Source organism: Chamaea fasciata, unplaced genomic scaffold, assembly GCF_029207755.1.
Source record: "Chamaea fasciata isolate MVZ Bird 193981 ecotype frontalis unplaced genomic scaffold, bChaFas1.0.hap1 SCAF_1, whole genome shotgun sequence".
Lineage (NCBI taxonomy): Eukaryota > Metazoa > Chordata > Aves > Passeriformes > Sylviidae > Chamaea > Chamaea fasciata.
Genome location: NW_027094086.1, coordinates 152,209,118 through 152,235,683, shown reverse-complemented (window position 1 = coordinate 152,235,683; position 26,566 = coordinate 152,209,118). Strand labels below are relative to the sequence as shown.

Sequence of the window (26,566 nt, the reverse complement as noted above, 5' to 3'; positions counted from 1 at the left end):
GTGTCGTGGCTGAGGCGTGCAATTCCCTGACAGTTCTCCAAGGAATGGAGCAGAGCAGGGCGAGGGAGTTGCGCTCCTGTTCCCTCTCCTTCCCCGAGGAGAAGCGATTTCGCTGTGGGATCGGAGCAGAGAACTCGAGGAGGGTGGAAATTGGGGAAACCCAACTTTTCCTGTTGGCTCAGCGCGGGGAATGATCCTAATTAATTCGTTTTCAAGCTGCCGAAGTAGGGGATTAATTATGCAAATAACCAGGGTAGGGGCGCAGCAGTCGGACCTCCGTTAATATCTTTAATTTCTCTCAGTGAGAGGCAGAAATTGAAACGGGAGGAATCCCAAATCCGCCTTTTCCAATCCCGTTTTTGAGGATCTTGTTCCTGCAGTGGAATAACTGGGGACAACACCAAGGCAGCAGTTCTCTCCAAAAAGGTTTGCTCTGTGTCCTGATCCCTGTGGGATTTTCCAGGGAATTTTGGAGCCTCCCAGCTGTGCCGTGCTCCCCTCAGAGCCGTCGGGTGTTCCCCTCACTCCGTGTCCCAAATCCAGATGTCCGATGTTCCGTTTCATGTTCCTACCCGCTGTTCACACCTTCTTTTCCTTGTTTTTTTTTCTTTTTCCATGTTTTCCCCGGCTGGCTTGCAATAGAGAAGAAGAAAATGAGGTGAGTCAAAGCAATTCCAACGTTCCTGGATCTGCTGTGAGCCCGGCTGGGTGGGTTTGACTGAGACGTTCCGGGAATCCAGAGCCACTGGAAGCAAATGGAGCCTTCTCTGGGATTCCTCTGGTTGAATTTGGGGAGGGAAGGCAGAAATTCTTAATAAATTCGGGAATGAGGGGCAGTAATTATTAAATTTGGGAAGGAAGTGGCAGAAATTCTTATTAAATTCGGGAAGGAAGAAGGATAATTCTCATGAAATTTGGGAAAGAGAGGCAATAATTCTTGTTAAGTTTATGAATGAGGGGGCAATAATTCTTATTAAATTTGGGAAGGAGGAGCAATAATTATTAAATTTGGGGAGGAGGGGCAGTAATTCCCATGAAATCTGGGAATGAAGGGCAGTGATTCCCAATAAATCTGGGAAGGAAGGGCAGTGATTCCCATTAAATCTGGGAAGGAAGGGCAGTAATTCCCAATAAATCTGGGAAGGAGGGGCAGTGATTCCCATTAAATCTGGGAAGGAGGGGCAGTGATTCCCATGAAATCTGGGAAGGAAGGGCAGTGATTCCCATGAAATCTGGGAAGGAAGGGGCAGTGATTCCCATGAAATCTGGGAAGGAGGGGCAGTGATTCCCGATAAATCTGGGAAGGAAGGGCAGTGATTCCCATGAAATCTGGGAAGGAGGGGCAGTGATTCCCATGAAATCTGGGAAGGAGGGGCAGTGATTCCCGATAAATCTGGGAAGGAAGGGCAGTGATTCCCATGAAATCTGGGAAGGAGGGGCAGTGATTCCCAATAAGTCTGGGAAGGAGGGGCAGTGATTCCCATGAAATCTGGGAATGAAGGGCAGTGATTCCCATGAAATCTGGGAAGGAGGGGCAGTGATTCCCATGAAATCTGGGAAGGAGGGGCAGTGATTCCCATGAAATCTGGGAAGGAAGGGCAGTGATTCCCATGAAATCTGGGAAGGAAGGGCAGGAATTCCCATTAAATCCGGGAAGGAAGGGCTGGAATTCCCATTAAATCCGGGAAGGAAGGGCAGTGATTCCCAATAAATCTGGGAAGGAGGGGCAGTGATTCCCATGAAATCTGGGAAGGAGGGGCAGTGATTCCCATTAAATCCGGGAAGGAAGGGCTGGAATTCCAGTGCCGCTTGTGCCACAGGCGCATGGGAGGTGATGGCACAGCTCGGTGTGGGTTGGTGCTGAGTATTTAAAGACTTAATTTGTCAAAATAATGAGTTTTGCTGCCTGTGACTCCATGAATTCCTTGGGAAAAGGGAACTCTTGGAGGCCTGGGATGGATTTCAATCTCCTGCCTGTGTAATGAGGGCTGTTAATCATTTTGGATGTGCTTTTCCCCCCCATTCTGGGTAATGTTCCCTTTGTGTAAAACGTGACGGAGAATTCCCCTTCCCCTGGAGAGCTTTTCCAGTAATTCCCGCCTATCACATTTCCCGTGTTACCTCTGGAGTGTGTTTCAAATTCTGGAAATTGGGGTTTTTTGTTCAAGCTGCTGTTAAATTTAAGAAAAAAAAAAAATCCCTGGAAGGGTGAACACGTGAGGGGAAATATCCCGGAATGTGTCAGCTCTGCCGAATGGGCTGTGGGAAGGGGAGGAATGGAAAAGTGGCAACTCTTTTTTTTTGCCTGCGCATCCCGTGTTTAGGAAATGAAATTATTTATTATTCCCTTCATTTCAAAGCTGTTGTGCTTGAAATTAGAAGGATTTTGGTCAAAACGTTCACGCTTAAAATAATGGCACCGAAGTTGTAGCAAGAAGGAAAACCCTGAAACGCCGATTCCCTGAATTTCCAGTATTTTAAACTCCGTATTGATGAATTTATTATTTATAATTGATATGATTAAAGAATCCTCTCCCTGCTCAGAACTTGGGTTCAGATCTTTGAAGATCCTTCAGGGTGGGGTTGGAGAGGAACCTGCTCGCTTCTGTTGTCCCAGGTTGGAGTCAAAAAAGGGAATTTCCGGTTGTAAGGATAATAATTGATCCAGGAATCCCTCAAAATGCTGTTCCCTCACTTCTCAGGCGGCTGAACTCCTACAGGAGGGTGGTCTCAGTAATGTTCATTTTGTCCCTCATCCTCCCGTGAGTTAATTCGTGTAAAGCTGTGGATTCTTCCCAGGATCGCTTTTGATGTGTGGGTTCTCTGGAAAACGGGACGGCATTTTCAGCAGGAATTTGTGGAGGTTGTGAGTTGTGACGAGAGGAGCCCATTTCAGAGCTGGAGAAGCTCCTTTTTTTTCCCCAAGTCAATGTTTTGGGTGCCCTTTGAGCCATTTAAACTCCTTGAAAATCGGCCCTGAAATGTCCCCTCATAAAAACCGTGGATTTCAGGGGAATGCTTTTGGGTTTTGCTCCCGGTTTTCCCACAGTGAAGGGAATTTGCTGCTGCAGCTTCAGAGTGATGCTGGGGTTGGGTCACCAGGACGATCAGGGATAGACCGTTAAAAGGCGCTCGCAATGAAACCCCCAATGCATTGGGAAAGAGGATTTTTTTGGGATCTGCGATGTCCCAGGGTGCAAAAAAGCCCCCGGGATTTCCAATCCACCAGTGTCTCATTTAATCATTTACTGCCGTGCCTCAAGCCTGGGCAGCTCCACGTCGTTTTCCATGAGTTAAAGGATAACAAAACCCTTAATAATTCACAGGGGGCTGCAGGAAACTGCCGCTCCTGCCAAAAATGTGCTCATGGCACAGCCACGGCAGCAAAACCCGGCTCTGGACAGTTTGGATACGACTCTTTCCATTGGAATTAGGCTTAGCACGCAGAATGTAATTCCCAGAGAAGCTGTGGCTGCCCCTGGATTCCTGGAAGTGTCCAAGGCCAGGTTGGAATGGTCTTGGAGCTGCCTGGGATAATGGAAGGTGTCCCTGCCCATGGAATGGGATAATCCTGAGGGTCCCTTCAACCCAAACCATTCTGGAATTCCGTGATTCTGATGCAGTTTGGATTTTTGGAGGTAGGGACTGTTGACAGCAAAGCCCTTTTTCCCAATTTATCTTCGCCAGGATTTGATTGATGAGCTCTAAGTTTTAAAACAGAGGGAGAAATGCCCAAATGGGTGAATTTAGGGTGCCGTGTGCTCTGAAGATTCCAGGCTTTGGGCTTGGAAGGTGCTGGGTGAGCTCCTGGGCGGGAGGCAGCAGAACCTCCTGGTGGGAAGGACGCCGATCTTGGGACAGTCGGTTGATCCGGAGGTGACGGAGTCATCGCACACCGTTGGGTCCTGATGGGAATTCCTTAATGGGAATTAATTAATGCCGGCCTGGGCCTGAGCCTGGGAACTTGCAGGAATTAGTAATGACCTGGAGAATGCTGCTGGGGGGAGGTGGGAGAGGATGGGATTTAAATCCCTGCTGTGGTTGTCGTTGGTCTGGTTTATGCTGGAATCAAATTCCAGGATCCCGGAATGGTTTAGGTGGGAAGAGACCTTCAGGATCATCCAGTGCCACCCCTGCCATGGGCAGGGACACCTCCCACCGTCCCAGGGTGCTCCCAGGCCCTCTCCACCCTCCCAGCCAGGAATTCCCAATTCCCAGTCTCCCATCCAGCCCTGCCCTCTGGCAGTGGGAAGCCATTCCCTGTGTCCTGTCCCTCCATCCCTCGTCCCCAGCCCCTCTCCAGCTCTCCCGGAGCCCCTTCAGGCCCTGCCAGGGGCTCGGAGCTCTCCCCGGAGCCTTCTCCAGTACTGGAAGGCTGCATCCAGGTGGATTCATGCGAAAACAAACTCACTTAAAGCTTAGAACTCCGGATCTTTTGGAGCCTGGGACCACAGAAACAGCATTAAAAAATGCAGAGTTTTGCCCTCAATTAACTTCATAAGCTGAACTCTCTTTTTTTTTTTATAAAAAATCAGAATTAAATGATAAAAGGACTTTGAGCTCGGTCATTAATAAGTCAGATAAAAAGCCTCAGCCCAGACCTCAGAGGAGGCTTAGTTTCAAGCAGGAGAAGTTTGAGGAATTGATTTTTTCAGGACAGAGCCGGGCACTGAAGACAGGCCCAGGGTGTGCATTTCTCTTTTATCGTCGTGAAAAATTCACCAGGTGAAAGAAAATGCCTCAGAACTGAGTTCAACCCCCCTCCAAATTCAATTCCTCCAACTGCATCTTCTTTTTCTTCCGCAGGGCAAACCAGAGACGGTGCCGAGAGCCGGTTTTATCAAAGGCCCCGTGTTCAAAGGCGTCGCCTCGAGCCGCTTTTTGCCCAAAGGCACCAAAACCAAGGTCAACCTTGAGGAGCAGGGAAGACAAAAAGTGTCTTTCAGCTTTAGTTTAACCAAGAAAACTTTACCCAATCGATTCCTGGCGGCTCTGGGAAACGAGAAACAAAATGAAACTCCCGCTCCTCCAGCGGTTCCCCTTCCGACTGATTTTAGCCCCAAAAATAAACTGGACTTGGGGGACGCCGCCGGCTCAGCCGAGGAATCTTCTCCTCCAAAACCGAAGGTAGAACTGGGGAAGATTCATTTTAAAAAACATTTGCTGAACGTCACAGCAAAGCCACTCCCGGCTCCGGCGGCGCCGGTACCGGCACCGGTACCAGACCCGGCGGCCTCGTCCGTGGATTTCCCCCCCACGCCGCCGCCTCCCCCGCCCCCGCCGCCACCGCCGGTGTCACCGACGCCGGTTCCTGGAGCCACAGCCCCGCCACCACCAGCACCGGTGACGGCGATGCCGGCGCTGCTGCTGTCCCCGCCCGGCGAGGCCGAAGCCCCCGCGCCGCCCAGGGAAGCCTCGGGGCCGGACGCCAAGCGGGATCCGGCGTCGCGCGGCTCGGAGGAGCGCGCGGCCCCGGCCGCGCCCGAGCAGACGGAGAGAACCCCGCCGAAGGAAGATTCCCATATTGGGAAGGAGGAGGAGGTTTCCGATGGCTCCAAGGGCGCTCCCGCGTGCTCCCGGAGGCAGGGGGCCAAGAGGAAGTTCTCCCAGTCGGACGGCGCGGCGCAGGGCTCCGAGTCCGACGAGGATTCTGTGAGGACCTCCTCCAGCCAGCGGTCGCACGAGCAGAAGATCTCCAGCACGGAGAAGGAGAGAGATTCCAGACGGAGCTCCGCGTCCGTCCGCGGTGATGACCCGGGCAAGTCCTCGTCGCGCTCCAGGTCGGACAGGGACGAGAAGTACTCGAGCTATTCCAAATCGGAGAGAGACTCGCGGTACTCGTCCTCCCGCTCCCGCTCGGACAGAGAGAGGAGGAGAAGCCGGTCTCATTCCCGCTCCCGCTCCGATCGCAGCTCCCGAACCAGCTCCTCCTACTCGAGGTCGGAGCGCTCGCATTACTACGACTCGGACCGCCGGTACCACCGGAGCTCCCCGTACCGGGAACGGTCGCGATATTCCCGGTCGTACGCGGACAGCCGGGCGCGGGAGAGCTCGGACTCGGAGGATGAGTACAGGAGGACACATTCCAGGTCCAGCGACTCCAGGCGTACGTCCTCCCATTCCTCCTCCTCCTACAGAGACTCGCGATCCTCTTACTCCAAGTCGGACAGGGACAGCAGAGCGGAGTCGTCTCACGCCGACGTGGACAGGCGAGGGAGGTCGTCTTCGAAAGCGGATCGAGATTCCAAAAGGACTTCCGAAAGTGAAGTGTCCAAAAGGTGCTCTCCCCTCGATGACCTGGGCTATCGGAAGGGGACGTCCCATTCCAAGCCCGACAGTAATGTGAATTCCTCCCGCTATAAATCCACCCCTTCCAAGGCCCCCGCACCAAAGCCTGATAAATTTAAGAGTTCTTTCTGTTGTACAGAATCGATCGAAGAAATCAAGTCCAAGTCTAATTCTCTAGATTTAGAGACCTCTTGTGTAAAGAACAATGAGATCAGGGTGTCCAGTGTGAAAAAGTTGGAAAGGGAAAAGACGCTTTCTCCGTTGAACCAGTTCAGCGATTCTCCCGCTTTGCCGAAGGCCGACGAGTCCAAGGCGGGTTTGGCGAGCTCAAAATCCGAGGAACCTGCAGCGAGCGAAGGCCACGACAGTGTTAAGGAGCAAGAAACGTTCTTAAAGGCAAAGCACGATGCCTTAAGGACGTGTTTCCCCTCGGAATCGAGTGTGAACGGCTCCCCGGAGGGTCGGGATGAGGGTCTGGCAACTTCCTGTGCCTCCAGAGCAGAGGATGTCGCCGCGTCCTCTGACCACGGCCCGTGTCGGTCGGAGGCGTCGCCTGCCGTCAAGACGAGCCCGTCGTATCCGTTGCCATCCAATGGGTTTGAGAGCACGGATGTGTCCCAGGAGCAAGAGCCGGATGATTCCCGGGTCCAGTCCAGCGAGTGCAACAGCCTGTTCCAGGAAGCGGAGGCTCCGGCGCCGCGGCAGCCGGAGGAAGCCACCCCGCTCCCTGTCGCGAATGTAGATCCCACTAAAACCGTCCTTAAGTTGGATGAGGAGGTGACTCCGTGCGACAAAACCAAAGAACCTGTTTTTTGCTACATTTCCGACGATGCCACCCCTGGGTTGTACCACTCGGAAGTGGAAATCGAGGCGGAACCTGCGGATTTGAAGGCGACGTCCGAGGCTTTCCTGGACGTGCAGGTGGAGCCGCAGACGGTGATGTGCGATTACGAGAGCGCCGAGGATTCCCATTCCAAGTCTGCCGGGGAGGATGAGCACGGCCATCCCTCCCATCATAAAATCAGCCTGGCAGTGGAAAGCACGAGCAGGGATTCCTCCCAGGATGGCTGTTCCCAGAGGCTCCAGTCGGAGGAAAACGTCTCTTCCAAGTGGGACGTGCCCCCGCCGGGTGTGTGCCAGGAGCCGCTCCAGCACTCGGAAGCCGAGGAGATGCTGGAGTTGGACGCTCAGCACGTTGATGTTGCCTCAGCAAGAGGCAAGTCCTCGTTCCAGAATGAACATTCCTACTATTCGGAAGTGCCGCTGGAGCACCGCGGCAGAGAGGTCGTGGAGGAAAGCGCAGTTTCCACCGAGGGAGCGGAGCTGGATGAGCCGAGGGTTCAGTGTCCCGGCGTATCGGCGGAGAGGGATGAGGGAAGCGAGCCCTCGTTGGCCTCGGCTTTTCCAGGCGCTTTGTATCCCTGCTCTGATGTCATCGTCGCCGCAGAGGACACGGAGATGGCCGCCCAAGCCCCAACGTGCGACAGCAGCGGCAGCGCCTCGGAATTCATTCCCGCCGGCCACGACGATTATTCCGACACGGGGGACAGCGACAGCGAGGGGGGCAGCGAGGACAGCGACACGGAGGACTCGGATTCCGACGACGGGACGCCACGGAAGAGGCTCCAGTCGGTTGTGGTGGTTCCCAAGAACTCCACCATAGCCACGGAGGAGAGCAGCCCGGGCTCCTCCCGGGGCAACCGGCGCTTCTCCGACCACTGGGATGACGAGCGGCCCGAGCCCAGCAGGCCCTACTACGAGGAGAGGCCAGAAAATACGGCGAGTAAAGGCGGTCCCCAGGTGGAGAGCAGGTGTTCTCCCAGAGGGATGGAGAAGAGTCTGGCCACCTCCACGGAGCTGAGCAGGAAGGAGCCGGAGGAGCTGCGGGCGGATTTTCCGTGCCAGGCCCAGAGCGACGGCGTGGACAGCACGAGCCAGGCTGACCTGGCGGCCGATTCCCAGGGCAAAGCCGGCACGGAGGAGAGGATGGTGCTCCTGGACGTGGTGGCCATGGGAAGGCCCGAGGAGCAGCCCTTCTGTGTCCTGGAGAGTTTGGAAAGCACCGACGCATCCCGACACCAGACGAGCTCTTCCAAGCCTGACAGTCGGCAAGGGCAGGCCGGGTTGAACCAGTCCGGCCTCGGAGACTACTCCAGGCTGGATGGTTTCCGTGCCCCGGAGGAGATGGGTGCTGTGGGCTGGGACTTTCCGCAGCAGGAGAAGCCCAGCAGCACCTACCAGCAGCCGGACAGCAGCTTTGGGATGTACTCGGGCTACGTTTACCAGCCGGGCTCGGGGGCCTATCCCAGCTCCCAGAGCTACTGGCAAGGCAACGGTTACTGGGATGCCAGGGCAGCCGGCAGGGCCTCCGTGGTGAGCTACGAACGCATCCAAGGGCAGGTGCCCGATTCCCTCACGGAAGACCACGAGGAGTATGAAGAGGACGAGCGTTGGGACGAGGACTGCAAGCCCCGCTTTCCCAGCCCCTCTGGAAAACCCCAGGTGGCCGAGCAGAAGGAGAAAGGCTCGGTGCAGGCGCACGAAATCAGCAGCAATTCCACCAAGGAGCCGGCGCCGGGCGGGGAGAAGAAGGAGGAGGTGAAATCCTTGGAGAAGAACGAGGTGAAGGAACGAGGCCCGCCGAAAAAAAGGCGGCCGGAGCTGGAGAGCGACTCGGAGAGCGACGGGGACTCCGGGGAGAAGAGGAAGGGCAAGCTGGAGGGGGAGCAGCTGGAGCCAGCGCCGCAGGATTCCTCCATGGTGGGCAGGTTGTGCATCATGGACGACTTCAGGGACCCCCAGCGCTGGAAGGAGTTCGCCAAGCAGGGGAAGATGCCCTGCTACTTCGACCTCATCGAGGAGAACGTCTACTTGACCGAGAGGTAACTGCTGCCTTAGCCTTGCTTTAATTCCTGGGGCCGGTTTGGGGGGGTTTCACTTCGGTTTTGGTTCCGGGGCGCTCGGGTTTTCGTGGCCAGATCGGCGCCCTTTGGAGGGAGGGGCAGGGTTGTTGCATTCCCCACATTTGGCAAAGCCACCCTGGGCTCTCCTCAAGAAAATCCCTCAGCTCGGCCCAGACGGTCCCGAGTGCTGAGAAGAGCTGGAAAATAGGTTCAGAGGGCAAAGTTGATTCATTTAAACCTTTTTTTGTATTTTTACCCTTTTTTTTGATTTATTTACACCCTTTCACCAGATCCTGCCTGTTTAATCTCCCCAAATGCCAGCTCTCCCTTTCTGTTGGCCCAGGGAATTCTGTCCGGGCGTGGGAAAGCTTTTGGACAAACCGGGCGCTTTTCCAAAGGTTTTGGTAACTTCCATGCCTTTGTTTCTCATCTCAGAGGAGCGTTTTTAGATCTACTGGCCCTAATTTGATTTTTATTTTTCCTTACGGGTTTTTTTTTGTTTTTTTTTTTTTTTGTGGTTGGGATCCACGCTCCAGAGCATTCCCCAAATCCTTCACGGAAGCTAAAATCGGAATCGGTGGATGCCCTGCTTTTCTGTCCAACTCTGAATTTTCATCCTCTCACTTGGCAACAGAGGCCAAAGTAATCAAGCCCATCAGTTTGCCTGATTAAAACGTACATGTCCAAATAAACATAGACAGGGAGGAGAAAGGAAAACCGGCTAAATATCCTGGGAATGCTCTTTGGGATGGCAGAAGGTGATGTCTTAAAGCCATCACCAAGCCACGTGTCCTCGGTTATCCCCGTCCCTCCCGCTGGTTATCCTAGGACGCCGAGAAATTTATTTTCCCTTTTTTTTCCCCACAAAAACCCCACTGATGAGGCTTGAGGAGAGATTCCTCCACCTGGCTGCTGCCTCACCCGTGTTCCCGTGCCTTGCCTTCCCCCCAGGAAGAAGAACAAATCCCACCGGGACATCAAGAGGATGCTGTGTGAGTGTCCCCCTCTGTCCAAGGAGGAGCGGGCGCAGGGGGAGGTGGCCTGTGGAGAGGATTGCCTCAACCGCCTGCTCATGATCGAGTGGTGAGTCCGTGGGTTGGCCTGGGAATCCTGCAGGTGACCCGGGAATTCCTGGGAGCTGGCAGTGGGTTGGAGCAGCCTGGGACGGTCACGGTGTCCCTTCCCATGGGAGGGGGTGGAATGGGATGATCCTTGAGGTCCCTTCCCACCCAAAGCCATCCCATGACTGGAATCTTGGGACGGTCTGCAGGAGATCAGCCCTCACAACCTGCTTGATCTCCTTTCCCCAGAGCCTCTCCAGCCCACGGCTGGTGTCTCTTTCTCCCTCTGCGAGAGGTTTGCTGCTCCATGGGAGCTGGAGGCAGGGTCGGCGCGCTTGGTGAGGTTCCCCCTGGCATGAGGAATTCCAAACCTTTTTTACCTCTCCAGAAACAAACCGTCTTGCACTTGCACCTTGTGACACGCACGTGGCCGTGCTTTTTACAGCAGACCACGTTGGAAGGCTCCACGCTGAATTTATCACCGTTGATTTGGGGTTTATTTCCCCCCCGAGCCCTTGCTCCTGGCCCTGTTTTCCCACTGGGAATTGATTTTTTTTTTTTTTTCCCTCCTTTCCCTCAGCTCTTCCCGGTGTCCCAACGGCGACTACTGCTCCAACCGGCGCTTCCAGAAGAAGCAGCACGCGGACGTGGAGGTGATCCTGACTGAGAAGAAGGGCTGGGGTCTCCGAGCTGCCAAGGACCTGCCATCGTAAGCCTTCCCTCTTCCCGCTGCCTTTTCCCACCTTTTCTGCTCCCTCCTGAAGGGGGAAGGGGTCTGGATGTCCCCCCCAGGAGATCCGCCGAGGTTCTTCCAGCTCGTCCTTGTCCCTCTTCCTCTTTGGTGTCTCCTGTTTGGGCTCCCACTCTGCTTTTGCTCTTGCTGGTTTTCCAGCGGCTTTTCCATGGTTTATTCTTGTGATCAACCTGCCTCCCCTTCCTCTGCTTTCCCTGCTTCACTCCAGTTGTGTCCGTTCTCCTCATCTCAGCAAAACTTCCCTTCCTGTGCCCTCCTCCTCCTCTTCCTCCTCCTCCCCTTTGGACAACGAGAAGATCCTGAGGGGATCTTTTCCTCCAGTCGTTAGTTAAGGATTGGAATTCCAAGTGCTGGTTTAGGTGAGGCCAGGAAAGGAGAGAGGAGTGAGGACACTGAGATCTCCTGAGGGCACAAGGGAGGATCAGGATGGGGTTTATTGGGAGAAGGGAACATCCTGGAGAAGGGAATGGAGCTGGGAAGGGGCTGGAGCCGCAGGAGAGGCTGAGGGAGCTGGGAAAGGGACTGAGCCTGGAGAAAAGGGGGATCAGGGGGGACCTGGTGGCTCTGCACGAGTCCCTGCCAGGAGGGGACAGGGACAGGAGGAGAGGGGACGGCCTCAGGCTGGGCCAGGGGAGGCTCAGGGTGGAAACTGGGAATATTCCTCCTGGAAAGTGTTTCCCAGCTGCCCAGAGCAGCTCTGGCTGCCCCTGGATCCCGGACAGTGTCCCAGGCCAGGCTGGACAGGGCTTGGAGCAGCCTGCGACAGTGGGAGATGTCCCTGCCCACGGAATGGGATGATCTCCAAATTCCCTTCCCAAACCCAAGCCATCCTGTAATTCTGTGAATCTATGGAATACACAGAGCAAACCCTCCTGCAAGGGGGAGCTTCCTCCTCCTGTCACCTTCCCACGCGACAGCCTCAAATCCCAAATGAATCAGAATTCCCTGAGATTAAAGGCACGTCGTTATCGCTTCGCCACCAGCGCGGCCAGGCTGGGTGTCGGTGGTCAGAGGATCCGCCTGCACAGGGATTATTTTGTATTTATTGGTGGTTGGCTGGGGGTTGTTTTTGATTTAAAAAATGATGGTTTTCCCCGTCTTGCAGCAACACTTTTGTCTTGGAATACTGCGGGGAAGTGCTGGATCACAAGGAATTCAAGGCTCGGGTGAAGGAATACGCCCGGAACAAGAACATCCACTATTATTTCATGGCCCTGAAGAACGATGAGGTGAGCAGTGGGCTTGGATTTGGGAAAGGCTGGATTTAGCTGTGGACACCACCAGCTCCTTGGGAACCCGTGGAGCAAGGTCCCGAAAAAATGCGGAATGTTTTCCTTCAAACCTCAGGATTTTTTAACCCAGTGCTCAGTTCCAACAAAATCGTGGCAGCTTAAATGCGTCCTTGGGGAGGGGAAAGCGTCTTTCCAAAGGAAAAGACGGAGCGTGGCTCATCATTCCATGGGCGAACATCCACGGGAGAGAAATTTGGGAAGAGGCTCCGAGCCAAACTCGCCCTTTTTGGCTGCCCTAATACACCAAAAATCCACGTTTCCTTTCCGTGTTAACTCCGTGAAATTGGGATGTTTTAAGGTGGCACAACCCCTCTGTGCGGGTTTGCCACTGGAATATTTCTGTTTGGGATATCCCGAATTATTTATGGCACCTTCAGCTCCGTGGGATGTGGAGCTGTTCCCTCTGCCTGAGAACAAGGGGGATAAAGGGAAATTCCATCTCGTATTCTCCTTATCTCTCCTGTCAGGACTTTTTGGGCCTGGGGAGCTTGAGAGAAAAGGAGCTAAAAATATTCAGATTGATTTTTCCTGGGCGTTTTTCCTCCCCAAATGAGGATTTTTTGGGATCGCCGGGTGATTTAAGTGTTGCAAAGGAGCGTTTCCAGTTCCAAAAGGAGTTTTTATTTCTGGGATGACTTTTCCCTTGGTGGATGAGGCACGTGGGAGAACAATTCACCGTCCCAACCCCTGGTGGCTGTCTCAGGAACAAAATCCGGGACCCGCATCCAACTGGAGAACTCTGAAAAACGAGGAGCCGGGTGCCTAAAGTGCTCCTTTTGGGGGGGGAATTAATATCCTGACAACCCCCAATCTCTGAGATAAAGATGGGGAATGTCAAACGAAGAGTGGGGAAGGGGATTCCTCCGTGGATCGTGTTTCTGGTTGCTTCCCCTTCTGAGGAATTTGTCCCTTGCATTTCTTGTTCCTTCCCAGATCATCGATGCCACCCAGAAAGGGAACTGCTCCCGCTTCATGAACCACAGCTGCGAGCCAAACTGTGAGACCCAAAAGGTAAAAAAAAAAAACCTGCTGCTGCATCAAATCCTCCCTCTGGAGAGCTCAGAGGGTGAAGCCTTTCCCTCCTTCACCTTGGGAATTCCTCTTGCTGTCCTATCAGCGGCACGAAAACCAGCTGGATCTCAACTCGGTTGGCCGAGTTTAAACCCCTCAGTGCCGCTTTTCCAACGTGCCTGAGGGAAAGCGAAGCTGGAATAACTCCTGGAATCTTTGTCCTTGTTTTCCGCAGTGGACTGTGAACGGGCAGCTCCGGGTTGGCTTTTTCACCACCAAGCTGGTGCCGTCGGGCTCGGAGCTGACGTTCGATTACCAATTCCAGAGATACGGGTACGTCCCCCTCATCTCCCCCCCTCTCTCCGAGCCCTCAAGGCTCCCCTTAATTGCTTTATTTATTTAATTGCTTTAATAATCGATGGTCGGATGCATTGGAGCGGCCGTTGGCGTCGTTATCAGCACAGCTGTTAACGAGGATTCGTACGTACAGAGTCGTTCTTGAAAACCCCTGGTGTTGAATTCCATCTGCCTGACAGACTTATCTCTCTGCTAATTGATATCCCGTTATCAGTTTCAATTCCTGACACGCCCTCCTCCAGCTGTTGCGTGCTCTCATGGATGGATTCTGAGCGGACGGATAAATCCTGGTTTCTATTGGAAGGGCAATCAGATGGATTCCCTTCAAAACCTTTCCCGCCCGCGTGCTCCTGAGAGAAGTCGTTTCCCGTCCTTCCTTTCCCACTCCTGTTTTATGGCTTTGCAAGTACCTGAGGAGCTGTAAACCCCCCCTGGATAACACTTCTCCTCTTCCTGGCCCGATCCAGGGCTGCAGGGAAAGCTCCGGCCTGGAATTTGGATCCCTTTGCTAAACCTGAGCCTCAGATTCCTCCGTTACTGTTTGGGGAATTGTAACTTGAGGAACATCCCTTCCTTTTCCTCCTGGATCCTTCTCCAGGCCCTTCCTGTAAGCAGGAATGAGTTTTTAGTTGCATTTTAAGAGTATTCCCCCTTCCTAGAAATTCCTGGGATTGAGTTTGCCCTGCTCCTTATGTGGGTTCCACAGATTTTGAAATAAAACCCTCCCATTTTTCCCAAGAAATTGTGGGATGGAGTTTAAAATGGATGGTGTGTCAAGTGGGAAATACAGAGGCTTGGTAGGAATATTCCTTGGGATTTGTATTTATTGCAATTATTACATTTATTATATATTTTTAAATATTTGTTATATTTGTCATATATCTTGTGTTCATTATCCGTGGCCGAGCATCCAACCCCAAAATTTTCCGTGCGGGTTTTGCTGCTCCCGTGAATCCTGAGCTCATTCTTCATCCCGTTTGGAGCTCTAAAATTCGACGCCTGAGCTATGAAATGCCACGAAATGCCAGCTTTTCCTAACTCCTGGAGATAAATTCCTTCGGAAAATTAGGATATTGATGGCAATGTGGGATGAGAAGTTGTCAGCCCCACTTTTTCCCCCCTGGCTCCTGGTCCTTGAGCTGTGGAGAGCCTGGAGGCGAGGCAGGCTTGTCTTCCCAGCTGCCACAACCCGGGATCGTGGGAGCCGTGCTGGGAATCAAGATTTCTTTTGGATTTTCGGCGGCTTTTCCGCGCGGAGCCCTTCCCATTCCCGGCCTCTGGAGGTGGGAAGGTGGGAGAGGGTTTTGAGCTGCTGCTGAAGGTCCCTTTGTGTCTCCCCTCCACCCAGCAAAGAGGCCCAGAAATGTTTCTGTGGCTCCTCCAACTGCCGAGGCTACCTGGGCGGGGAGAACAGGGTCAGCATCCGTGCGGCCGGAGGGAAGATGAAGAAGGAACGCTCCCGGAAAAAGGACTCGGTGAGTTCGGCTCTCCGGCCGTCCCCGAGCTCGGGAAAATCCCTGTCAAGTTTGGGGACGCGAAAGGGTGTGAGGCAGGCAAGTTTTGGGTTTGATTTTCCGACCCCGTCCTTTATGCAGTTCTTTCTGTGGCTGCACGGGTTGTCGCCTCTTTGACCTCGTGGGTGACGACCGCCACCAGTCACCTTTCTCCTCGCAGAGAAGGAAAGGTGTAAACAAAGAGATCAATCCGAAAAATGCACGTTGTTTTCTTGAAGCTGCGCGAGGAAATGCAAACTCTGAAAAGCAGGCAGAGTTAGGGCGACAGCCAACCGTTCCCCAACGCTGCCACCTCCCCGTGGCTTTAAATCCCTCCAGGAACGGGGATTCCACCCCCAGCAGCCCTTTCCATGTGGGAATTTCCCCAAAATCCCACCTGAGCCTCCCCTGGCTCAGGTTTTCCTTCTCATCCCAACGCCGATCCTTTGGGAGAAGGTGACTCCTGGTGACCTCGGGGTTCAGTCTTTTCCCATGGATGTGCCAGGAAAGGTTGGAGGGATGACCTTGGAGGTCTTCTCCAACTGCAGTGGGTTTCTTTCACAAGATTCGTGTTTTCTTGGGATCTTCAGTTAAATCCATATCTCCTTTCTCCTGGTTATTCAAAGTCCCACCAGAGAGTGACTTTGCCAGCTCCGGTGTTTGCTCCTCCGTAACTAAACCCCGCCATAAATTCCTCGTGGATTTGAAAATTTGGCTTGCTTTCCATGATTTTTTTTAAACATTGATGAAAGATGAACAATGTTGGCTTCGCCTGAAATTTGGCGGCTCCAAGGGCAGAGTTTCTCCATCTCAGGAGGTGGAATTTTAGAGACAACCCTTGGAATTGCGCGGGTGGGTTCACACCATGTGGAAAAAGTGCGGAGAATCCAGAGCGAGAGGGATTTCTCTGGGTGAAACCTTCTGCAAGAACCCGCCCAGGCTCTTCTTTAACCCCTGTAAACTGCAATTATTCCATCCTTGACGAGACCAACCTCTATTCCTATGGAGAAGGTTTATTCCTGATTCTTCTGGGAAGTTTAAAAATGCCAATTTCGTTTTTATTTGCTGTATCAGAGAGCGAGGAAACCAAGAAGTAATTCCTAAATCATTTCCAGAGAGTGAGGAAGCCAAGCAGGAGTTCCTAAATCATTTCTAGGATGTTTTAAACCACTAATGAGCCACTAAATGAGAGGGTGATCTCCCAGTGTCCACGTGGAGAGGGAATCTCTGACCGTAAAGATTAAAAACCCGTTGCAGTTCACAATCCATCAGTCATTACAAATTTATAAAGAATTAATTCAGAATATAAAGAAGAAGCTTGACCGGCGCTTAAAGATAATTTCTCCGTTTTGTTTTCCTGCACGAAAAGATAAACTCAGGACCCGGGAGGGTTTTGGATGCAACCACCGGGAGAATTTTTATCGGAGTTAAAACGTGCCCATTCCTTGGGGAAAACAGAGGTTGGAGTCAGGGAATTCCCTGTCCTGAGGTTGAGGGGGTTGTTTCCCTTGGGCTGTGCAGGTGGACGGGGAGCTGGAGGCGCTGCTGGAGAACGGGGAAGGGCTCTCGGATAAAAACCAGGTGCTGAGCTTGTCCCGCCTCATGGTCCGCATCGAAACCCTGGAGCAGAAACTCACCTGCCTCAAGCTCATCCAGGTGAGGAGCAGCCCGGGGAGGGCAGGGATGCCTCCCTGGACTTCTTCCTGCATCCCAAACTCACCTGACCGGCTCCAGGATTCCCTTATCCTTCACTTTTATTCCTCCTTATTTATGAGGAATCCCAAATCCCGGCAGTTCCAACCGCTGGAATCGGGTTGGACCCGCTCAGGTGCCGAGTCCTGGCTCTGCCATGGCTTTGACCACCATCCCAGCTGGAGCGGTTTTCCATGTTTTTTTTTTTTTTCGCCTGGAAAGTCTCTGACCTTTCCCAATTTGGCTCCCCAGAACACGCACTCGCAGTCCTGCCTGAAATCCTTCCTGGAGTGTCACGGCTTGTCCCTGCTCTGGATCTGGATGACGGAGCTGGGCGACGGCAGGGGAAGCACGGCCAACAACCTGAAGCTGCAGCTGGAGGTCAGTGGTTCCCTGGGAATCCTCCGGGTGGGAAAAGCCCTTTAAGAGCCAGCCCAACCATCCCCCAGCGCTGCTGAGGCCACCCCTCGGCCTTGTCCCCAAGTGCCACGTCCCCTCAGTCCCTGCAGGAATGGGGGCTCTGGCCTGTGCCAGGCCTGGCCAAGCCCTTCTTGGGGAAAAGGGTTTGGGCGGCTTTGCTGAATGCTCGGCATCACGGGGGTTGGTTTTCTTCTCTCTTCTCCTTTTTCTCTTTTCTCTTTTCTCTTTTTCTTTTTCTCCTCCTTCTCCTTCTCCTTCTCCTTCTCCTTCTCCTTCTCCTTCTCCTTCTCCTTCTCCTTCTCCTTCTCCTTCTCCTTCTCCTTCTCCTTCTCCTTCTCCTTCTCCTTCTCCTTCTCCTTCTCCTTCTCCTTCTCCTTCTCCTTCTCCTTCTCCTTCTCCTTCTCCTTCTCCTTCTCCTTCTCCTTCTCCTTCTCCTTCTCCTTCTCCTTCTCCTTCTTTCTCTCCTTCTTTCTCTCCTTCTTTTTCTCCTTCTTTTTCTCCTTCTTTTCTCCTTCTTTTTCTCCTTCTTTCTCTCTCTCTTTCTCTCTCTTTCTCTTTCTCTCTCTTTCTCTCTCTTCTCTCTCTCTTTCTCTCTCTTTCTCTCTCTTTCTCTCTCTTTCTCTCTCTTTCTCTCTTTCTCTCTCTCTTTCTCTCTCTCTTTCTCTCTTTCTTTTTTCTTTTTTCTTTTTTCTTTTTTCTTTTTTCTTTTTTCTTTTTTCTTTTTTCTTTTTTCTTTTTTCTTTTTTCTTTTTTCTTTTTTCTTTTTTCTCCTTTCTTTTTTCTTTTTTCTCCTTTCTGTTTTTTTAAAACACAAATCCGTGCCAAGCATTCATGGAAAACCACCTCAGGTGCCTCAGAACTACAGGCCTGAAACTTCTGCCCTCAGGCAAATCCTTAATAAACGGAAGGAATTTGCTCCTGTGGTTTCCCTTAGATTCCTGAGGCAGATTCCATGAGCCAGACTTAAAGGGTTGTTGCTGTCGCTGTTCATTCCGTGCTGGAGCACTGGGATTTTGGGATCCTGACAATCTGAAGTGAAACTGGAATGTTTCAGACATTCCAAAGACACCTGGAAGTTCAAGGTCACCGAGTCCCAGCTGTGCCCAATCCCCACCTTGTCCCCAGCCCAGAGCTCTGAGTGCCACCTCCAGGTGTTCCTTGGACACCTCCAGGGCTGGACACTCCAAACCTCCCTGAGCACCCCATTCCAATGTTTAACAACCCTTTCCACGGAGAAAATCTTCCCAAAATCCCTCACCCACCACCTGTGACCATCGTTAGAGCAGCTCTTTAGATTTTAGATGGGATATTAGGAGGGAATTCTTGGCCGGGAGGGTGGTGAGGTTTTCCAGAGAGGTTGTGGACTCTGGAAGTGTCCCAGGTCAGGTTGGATGGGGCTTGGAGCAGTCTGGGATAATGGAAAGTGTCCCTGCCCATGACAGAAGATGGAATTGATGATCCTTAAGATCCCTTTCCATCCAAACCATCCTGGGACTCCGTGACCACCTCGATATTCCGGAGTTAATTCTTCCCGAGGAAAGCGAATTATTCCGGCTTTGGACACGCCGTCTACTTGACACCTCCCCGCTTTTCCCTTGCCCCCTCCCCTTTCAGATCATGAAAACCCTGGAGCTGCTGCCCATCCCTACCAAGAACATGCTGGAGGAGAGCAAGGTGCTGCCCATCATCCAGCGCTGGGCCCAGACCAAGGCGGCCGTGCCGCAGCTCAGCGAGGGCGACGGATATTCCAGCGAGAACACCTCGCGTGCCCACACCCCGCTCAACACCCCCGAGATCCTGGCCAAGCAGGGCCTGGAGCCCGACGCCGACACCCCGAAAAAGCTGGTCTTCAGGAGGCTGAAGATCATCAGCGAGAACAGCATGGACAGCGCCATCTCGGACACCACCAGCGAGCTGGAAGGGAAGGAAGGCAAGGAGGACCTGGATCAGCTGGAGGCGGCTCCCATGGAGGTGGCAGAGGAGCAGCAGCAGCAGCAGGAGGTCAAAAGCGCCGTGGAGGCGCCGGTGGAGAGCAGCAAACCTGCAGAGCTGGAGGCCGAGCCCGAGGCCGAGGTCAAGGAGAGCAACGGGGCCAAGCTGGAGGAGCCCATGGCCATGGAGACGCCGTCGCAGGATGAAGAGGAGGGAGTCTCCGACGTGGAGAGCGAGAGGAGCCAGGAGCAGACGGATAAGATCGTGGATGTCAGCGACTTGGCCACCAGGCTGCTCGACAGCTGGAAGGAGCTCAAGGTAAGAGGCGGCTCCGTGCAGCTCCTGGAGCTACGGAAAAAACAAACCAAACGTGGATTTGGTGGTGGCGTGGTGCAAACGGGGCTGGTTTGATGCCTTCTGGTCAATATTTGGTAACTAAAGAGCTTTCTCGACACAAAAGGTGCTTTCTGTATAAATCCTCTGGTGCCAGCTGCCCTGGGTGTGATCTGAGAAATGTCCAGGTGTTGAAAGCAGCAGCTGGTTGGGTTTGGGCACACGAGGACGCCTCAGCCGTCCTCTTGTTTCTTAGGTTGTCCAGGGAAAAGGGCAGCTCTGAGGGATTCAGATTCCCCTGAGTGGTTTTGGGTGGAAGTGGCCCTCGCCCCCTCGGCCTTGAAACTGCCTGATAGACTGCCTGCTCCTGAATTCCATCCTTGGAAGTGTTATGGCTGCTCCTAAATGCCCTGTCCCTGGAAAGGTCCGAGGTTGGACAGGGCTTGGAGCAACCTGGGATGGTGGAAGGTGCCCCTGTGCCATGACAAGGAGTGGAATTGGGTGATCCTCAGGGTTCCCCCAACCCAGCCGTTCTGGGATTCTCTGGATTCAGTTAATCCCAATGTGCCCAGCTTTTCCTGTCCCTTCAACCTCTGCTGTCCATCTGCACCGTGTGGAGCCTCCAGAGAAGGTCTGCTGGCCATGGCAGCTCCTCTCCGAGGCAGTGTTGGATCAACCCCTGGGTGTCTGCAGTTGGAAATGCCCGGATTGGGGCCTTATTTGGGACTTGAGGGTCTTCTGGAGCAGAAAACCTCTTCCCAGAGGAGGGCTCGGTGGCTCCCTCTGTCCTCTGGGATCGTGTCCCTGGCCCGTAGGTGGCCCGTAGTGGGATCTGCAGCCAGCAGCTTCTTTTTGATGGGACGTAGGGTGACATCCCGGTACCGGTTCTGAACTGAAAGAGGAAAGGTTTAGACCAGTGGTTAAGAAGGAATTAATTCCTCCTTGTGAGAGCGAGAAGACCCTGGCAGAGGTTTCCAGAGAAGCCGTGGTTGCCCCTGGATCCCTGGAAGTGTCCGAGGCCAGGCTGGAGCTGGGATCAGCCTGGGGGAGTGGAAGGTGGCAGGGGGTCGCACTGGATGTCCTTGAAGGTCCCGAACCATTCCGTGGTTCTGTGGATCTCGCTGCCCACTCAACACTTCACTCCTTCCTTGGGTTTCTTCAGATCTCGGGCAGCTCTTCACCCGCCGGCTGCTCCTGTAGGATGGCATTCCATGCTTTATTTCCCATTCCTTGTATTCAAGGGCAGGAGGGCTGGGAGCCTCTTCGACAAGTCCAAACCCAGTGATTCCTGAGGATCCAGCAGGAATTGACGGCGCTGCCGCAATTCCAGCCTCGTGTGGGCTTGGTGGGACTTGGATGCTCTTCTGCCCTTCTCTTAATCAACCACCAGCCCGGCTTTAATTGCTGGAAGTAGTTTGAAGCCAATTTCTGTTTTCCGGTTCATCGCGGAGCCGAGGAGTTTATTTCCCCATCGGCTTTGCTAATGAGTAATGATTGAAAGAGGGTGATTAAAATAACGGGTGTTAATCGTGCTGCGGCACCGGCGCAGGCGGAGACCTCGCCTTCAGCTTTGCTCGTGCCATTTCTGGAGCTGCAAACACCAGGATTTAGGAATGCAGAGATTCCCAGGAGAATTCGGGGACGTTTGACCTCAGCCTGAGTTTTTCAGGAGGGTCAGATGCTCCTGGAAATTCACGGATTTTGGGCACCGTCATTTGTGCCCAAACGAATCTTAGAGGGGGAGGAAGTTTCTGTAGAGGGGTTGGGTTGTGGTTTGGTGTCTTCCTTCCTTTTTTTTCCAAGTGGATCTTGGATCATTTACCGGATTTGAATTTGCAGACTCTTGGTGTGGTTTTCCTTTCAAAGCGACACCGTCAGGTTGAATTTGTGGTTAAATTGGGAGAAGCCCTTTTCCGTCATTGCCAAGGGAATTTTTAAGGTTGGAAGAGACCTCCAAGATCAAGTCCAACCTGTTTTAAACTAGATTTTAAGTCAGGCCTTAGTCCTGCTCTGCTTCGGAGACTTGTTTTGGTTATCCGGACTGAGTTGCTCCTTTGGAACAGCTGTGTTCCCTTCCACGCTCACGTACACGGAACAGCACAGAGAAAACCATCAAATATTAATAACACGTGTGAAATTCCACACAAAACTCCCCCAAAACGTCGCCGTGAGACCGAATTTGAGCCGATGGTGTCGTTTTATCCCCAGGATTTGTGTTTCCTTCGGAGCTTGGAGAAGCTCAGCTTGGGAATCTTTGGAACTTTGTGGAAGTTGTGGTCGGACCACGGAGTCCCGACACATTCCTGTATTTTAGATGTGGATTCCCGACACGTTCCCGTATTTTAGGTGTGGATTCCCGACACATTCCCGTATTTTAGATGTGGAGTCCCGACACATTCCCGTATTTTAGATGTGGAGTCCCAACACGTTCCCGTATTTTAGATGTGGATTCCCGACACGTTCCCGTATTTTAGATGTGGATTCTCATCCTCTCTGTGTATTTATTAATGAGCCGCGGGTCGTGGTCTGGTTGTAGGGATGGGGTTGGATCTCATGAGTAATCCCAGCAAATTCACCCCAAAAAAAGCAGGATCGTGACACGGGGCCGTGACAACTCATTTCTCTCCTATCAAACAATTGTAGGGAAAAACTGGGAGCTGGGAATTTATCCTCTCCTGGACTTTTTTCGTGGCTCTGGGAGTTAACTGCCTCTGTCCAACTCTCACCTCATCAGGTGCCACTGAAGCCCCAACCCCGGGCTGTCTAAAAGACAAATCCAAGCTGGAAGGGGGAATGGATAAATCACCTCCAGGTGCCTTTCCCAGCAGCCCCAAGCTTTGGAAAAGCCGGGATTTTTGGAGTGGTGGAACACCTGGCCTTGGCCTGGGGAGGGGCGGGAGGGTCGGAAACGTCGTTGACTTTAGCGCTGTCCTCTCCAGCCTTGCTGATGACCCCCCTTGTGATTTCCACCGTTTCCATCCAGCTTCTCCGGGCAGCCAGAGCTGACCAAGGGGCTCCTTTTCTCCAACTCCGTGCGGAAGAAGGGAGAGGACATAGCGCCAAGAGCCGGGAAGATGGTTGGGAAGCTGAGCAGAGTGTGATAGGTGAAAGGAGGACAGAGGTGGTTAACTCGGCGATGCCGACGATGTTATTTTGGTGCGTCCATTGCCGGCAATGGACGTCGCTCCGGGGAAATCCCAGCTCCTGGCCTGAAAGGATTAAGTGAGCTTGATTTTTTTCTCTACCTCTCTACACACAGGACTTTGTAAGTCCTCCCAGGGCTCCTCCCAACACTCTGACTCCGTAGCACGACACACACACTCAACATTCCCAGCGGGATGAGTTTTCAGCCCGGGCTCGTGGGCGTCCTTCCCGCTCTCCGAGGGAAGCGCTGCATGGCTTCTCCCGGGCTGAAAACTCCCTCCCCGGTGCCCGAGGCCGGCTGCTGGACCCCCGGCCAAGGGCACAGGTGGTGGTGGTGGTGGTGGTGGTGGTGGTGGTTCCACGTGGTTCATCCAGGTGGATTGTGCTCAGGTAAGGCTCCGTGGGGCTGATCCGTGCTGGAGGTGACCGCGGCGTGATGGACAGCAGACCTCTCGGAATCGCCGGAACCAAGCTTGGGAAGCTCTTCCCAACGTCCTCTTGGGGGCTGAGGTTGAGGAGCTGAGCTGAGGGGCAGAGAGGATGTTTTGGGGCCGAGATTTGGGAATCTTCCTCCACTCCAGAGGAGGCCCTTGCCTTCTGGGGAAGGGCAGCCGGGAGTCGTGGCTCTGAGGATCCACAGCCCCTTTCCGTGTGGCTTGGAGAAGGTCTTGGGTTTAGGAAAAAAATCTTTTGGAAGAGCCAGTCTTGGGTCTGAAAGGTTTTAGTTGGATGCTTCTGGCCTTGTGAGCGTTCGCGGTGACTCGGAGCTCAAGGCTGAGTCCTCACCCTGACCCGGGCCAAAGCGGACTTTGTTTTATGCACCCACTTGGGAGCTTAATAATCACGGAATCAGGGAATTGGTGAGGTTGGAAAAGCCCTCAGAGGTGATTGAGTCCAGCCATCCCCCAGCACTGCCGAGGCCATCGCTGCCCCTTGTCCCCAAGTGCCACATCCACAGGGATGTTAAATCCCTCCAGGGACGGGGACTCCTGCCCTGGGCAGCCTGTTCCACTGCTGGACGCTTCCTTCCATAAGGAATTTTCCCAGTATCCCGACATTTCGGCCTGAATGGGACATCTTGGGTGACCAAAGGCAACTGAGCTTCCATCTTGCCCTGGGATGATCTTTCCAAGTCTCCTCTGATTTATCCTGCTGAAGGCCCTTGAGGCGGCTCTTGCCTGTCCCTTTCCCAGTGAAGCCATCCTGGAGTGCCTGGCTCCGGCTCCCTGCTTTAATCGGGAATTTTAGAATTCGTTATAACATTTAGAGCGAGGAATAGTTGGGGGAAGCGATCGGATTGAGGAGCGGCCGGGCCCTGGCTTGCTGTGGGATTTTCTGGCCTTCAAGCAGGGATGTCATGGTGTTGGTCCTTCCTCTTGCTCTGCTCCGTTCCTTGGGATCACGTTGGAGCTGGAGGGAGAGAGGAGAGAGGAGAAGAAAATAAGAAGGAGAAGAAGAAGAGAAGGAGAAGAGGAAGGAGAAGGAACAGGACCAAGAGCAGGAGAGGGAGAAGGGGAAGGAGAAGGAACAGGAGAAGGACCAAGAGTAGGAGGAGAGAGAGAAGGAGAAGAATAAGGAGAAGGAGAAGAAAAGGAGAAGAAGAAAAGGAGAAGGAGAAGAAAAGGAGAAGAAAAAGAAGGAGAAGGAGCAGGAACAGGACCAAGAGCAGGAGAGGAGAGGGAGAGGGAGAAGGAGAAGGAGAAGAAGGAGCAGGAACAGGGCCAAGAGAAGGAGAGGAGAGGATCCGGCTTGCAGGGGACGGATTCGGTTGCGTTGCGTTCCTTCAGCAAGTCAACAGGAGCTCACAGAATCACAGGATAAACTCATGGAATCATTAAGGGTCGGAAAAGATCATCAAACCCAACCGTTGATTCAGGAACGGCTGGCAGCTGAGGGACAGATTGGAGGAGTGGCTTCCCTCCAGGCACAACCTTCCTTTCCCGCTGCGGAATCCTCTGAGCTCCATCCCGCAGCTCCCTTCCCTTTCCCAAGCCGAGGCTGGGGTTGTGCCTGAGGCTGGCCGGCCTAAATCCCGTTTTTTCCCCCCCCGCCTCGTTCGCGTCCAACAGACTCGTGTCACTTTTCCTCCTGCGTTCAATTTTCCCTTGCAATCCCTTCCGAGTTTTGCCGGCAGCCGTTTGGAGCCCGTTGGCGCCGGCTGCAGCTCCCGTTTCGGGAAATAAAATCCGCTTGCCTTGGGACTTCCCCCAGCCTGCCCTGACCACCATCTGCTTTCCGTGGGGCAATTGGGACGAATCCCTGCGTTTGGTCCTGCTTCGGAGCCCCTCGCTGCCTCCGTTTTCCCGCGTGGAATGGGGGCTGCTGGAGGCTCCGTTGAGTGGAGCTGGAGTTTTTCCTCACTCGCTCCCCGCTCATCATTAACTTGGATTTTGGGGCTTTTTTAGGGCTGGACCTGGTTTTTTTGGGATGGACCCTGGAATGGGCTGCCCCAATGTCCTGGTGAACCTAAAGCAATGCTGGGATTGGCAAGTCCCTTTGTTCCAGGTGCTCCTCATCCTCCTCCTCTTCCCAGTGAGTCTTTTCCCGGTGATTTCCCATTCCCCATCCTGCTCTGTGATGGGACAGATCTTTTTTTGGGAGCTGGGACAGTTGGTGTAGTTCAGCTCATCCCAACATTGGCGTCGTTCTCCTCTCGCACTTCATCCGTGATCCCATTCCTTGGTGCTTCCTCATTTCCCTCGGGAACAGCCAGGGTAGACTTGGGGAGGATTTTTTGGATGTGCTGCTCTGAAAATGAAACATTTTTAGGAGTTGAATGTGGGAAAGCAGAAAAAAAATGAGCAAACCCTGTTGCTGGAAAGTGATTTTGGGGCTCCAGCACGTGCCCCTGTGGTCACCTCCGTCCCCCACGAGGCAGCGAGAGGGCAAAGTCATCCCTGCCGTCCCTCAGCTGTGGAATTCTGCTGTGAAATTAAAGTCATTGCATTAAAATGAATGAAATCAAATTATTGTTTTAAAATTGAAAAAAAAACACCCAACAAATCGACCCGATGGTGAAAATAAAATGAAAATCCACGGGTTGTGGCTGGCTGGAGCGGCCTGGCCTGGTGGGAGCTTCCCTGACCGTGGTAGGGGTAAAACGGGATGAGCTTCAGGGTCCTTCCAGCCCAAACCATTCCTCGATTCCACGATCAGGCGTTCCCTGGATTACGTCACTTCTAAATACGTAAATCCTCTGTAATTATGGGCTCATCCTGCATCCCTCCCCGTTCCAAACAAGGAGCTGCTGCTTTGTTTCTTTACATTTCATCTTTAAAAACCAAAAACCCAAAAAAACCTGGATTTGGAGTATGCTAGCCCATAGCAAACACATAAATTAAAAAAAAAACCAAAACAACTTTAATTCAAAGGGCATTTTTAGGGAATTTTAACTCCTCTCTTCCTTGTAGATGCTTCAGTCTCCGCGTGCTGTGTTCAGGCTCCACAGAAAAGCCAAAACATCTTTAAAAACCTAAAAACCTCGGCCCGAATCCCAGTTTTTTTTGGTTTTTTAAAATTTGTTTAGCCAGCAGCAGCCCTTTTTGAAGTGGTTTTGCCTCGTGGACGAACCGCAGCAGGGTTTCTTCTCCTTCCCTTTCTCTTTTTTGCCAAAGGAAAATTCTCATTTTTAGCCCATCCAGGGCTAAAATCATCATGAGCCCCTTGAGCCAACCCGTTAATTAATTCCCAAAGAGCTTGAAAAACTCAAGGAATTAATAAAAAGAAACAGGAAAGAGGATGTTCTGTAAAATCTGAGAGTCAAATCGAGGTGAGCTCCACGTTTCTGAGCACGTGGAAGCTTTAAATTCCCAACTGGAGCGGCCTTCACCGCTCCCTCCCCCAGGAACAGTCAAATCCAGGTTTTTTTCCCCGCACTCTGCCTCAT

General features: G+C 53.0%; 2 protein-coding genes across 4 annotated transcripts in view; one reads left to right on the top strand and one right to left on the bottom strand.

The window, feature by feature from the left end:
• Window positions 1-26,566, top strand: part of SETD2 (SET domain containing 2, histone lysine methyltransferase) — a 53,559-nt gene that overhangs the window by 11,440 nt on the left and 15,553 nt on the right. The window contains exons 1-12 of one of the 3 annotated variants that reach the window (XM_066202243.1): window positions 318-658; window positions 4,807-9,170; window positions 10,143-10,274; window positions 10,833-10,961; window positions 12,112-12,235; window positions 13,232-13,309; window positions 13,545-13,642; window positions 15,015-15,141; window positions 16,681-16,815; window positions 17,104-17,232; window positions 18,886-19,521; window positions 22,520-22,758. In XM_066202243.1, the coding sequence (XP_066058340.1) occupies window positions 551-658; window positions 4,807-9,170; window positions 10,143-10,274; window positions 10,833-10,961; window positions 12,112-12,235; window positions 13,232-13,309; window positions 13,545-13,642; window positions 15,015-15,141; window positions 16,681-16,815; window positions 17,104-17,232; window positions 18,886-19,521; window positions 22,520-22,758 (6,299 nt within the window). In that variant the 5' untranslated portion in view covers window positions 318-550. Of the gene's footprint in view, window positions 1-317; window positions 659-4,806; window positions 9,171-10,142; window positions 10,275-10,832; window positions 10,962-12,111; window positions 12,236-13,231; window positions 13,310-13,544; window positions 13,643-15,014; window positions 15,142-16,680; window positions 16,816-17,103; window positions 17,233-18,885; window positions 19,522-22,519; window positions 22,759-26,566 lie in introns of those variants that run through there. The other 2 variants (XM_066202230.1, XM_066202238.1) reach the window with 2 other exon arrangements.
• Window positions 17,274-17,762, bottom strand: LOC136300584 (uncharacterized; the record flags this gene model as incomplete). Its single annotated transcript, XM_066203081.1, has 1 exon — window positions 17,274-17,762. A coding segment is annotated over one exon (489 nt), but the record flags the coding sequence as incomplete, so codon positions are not given.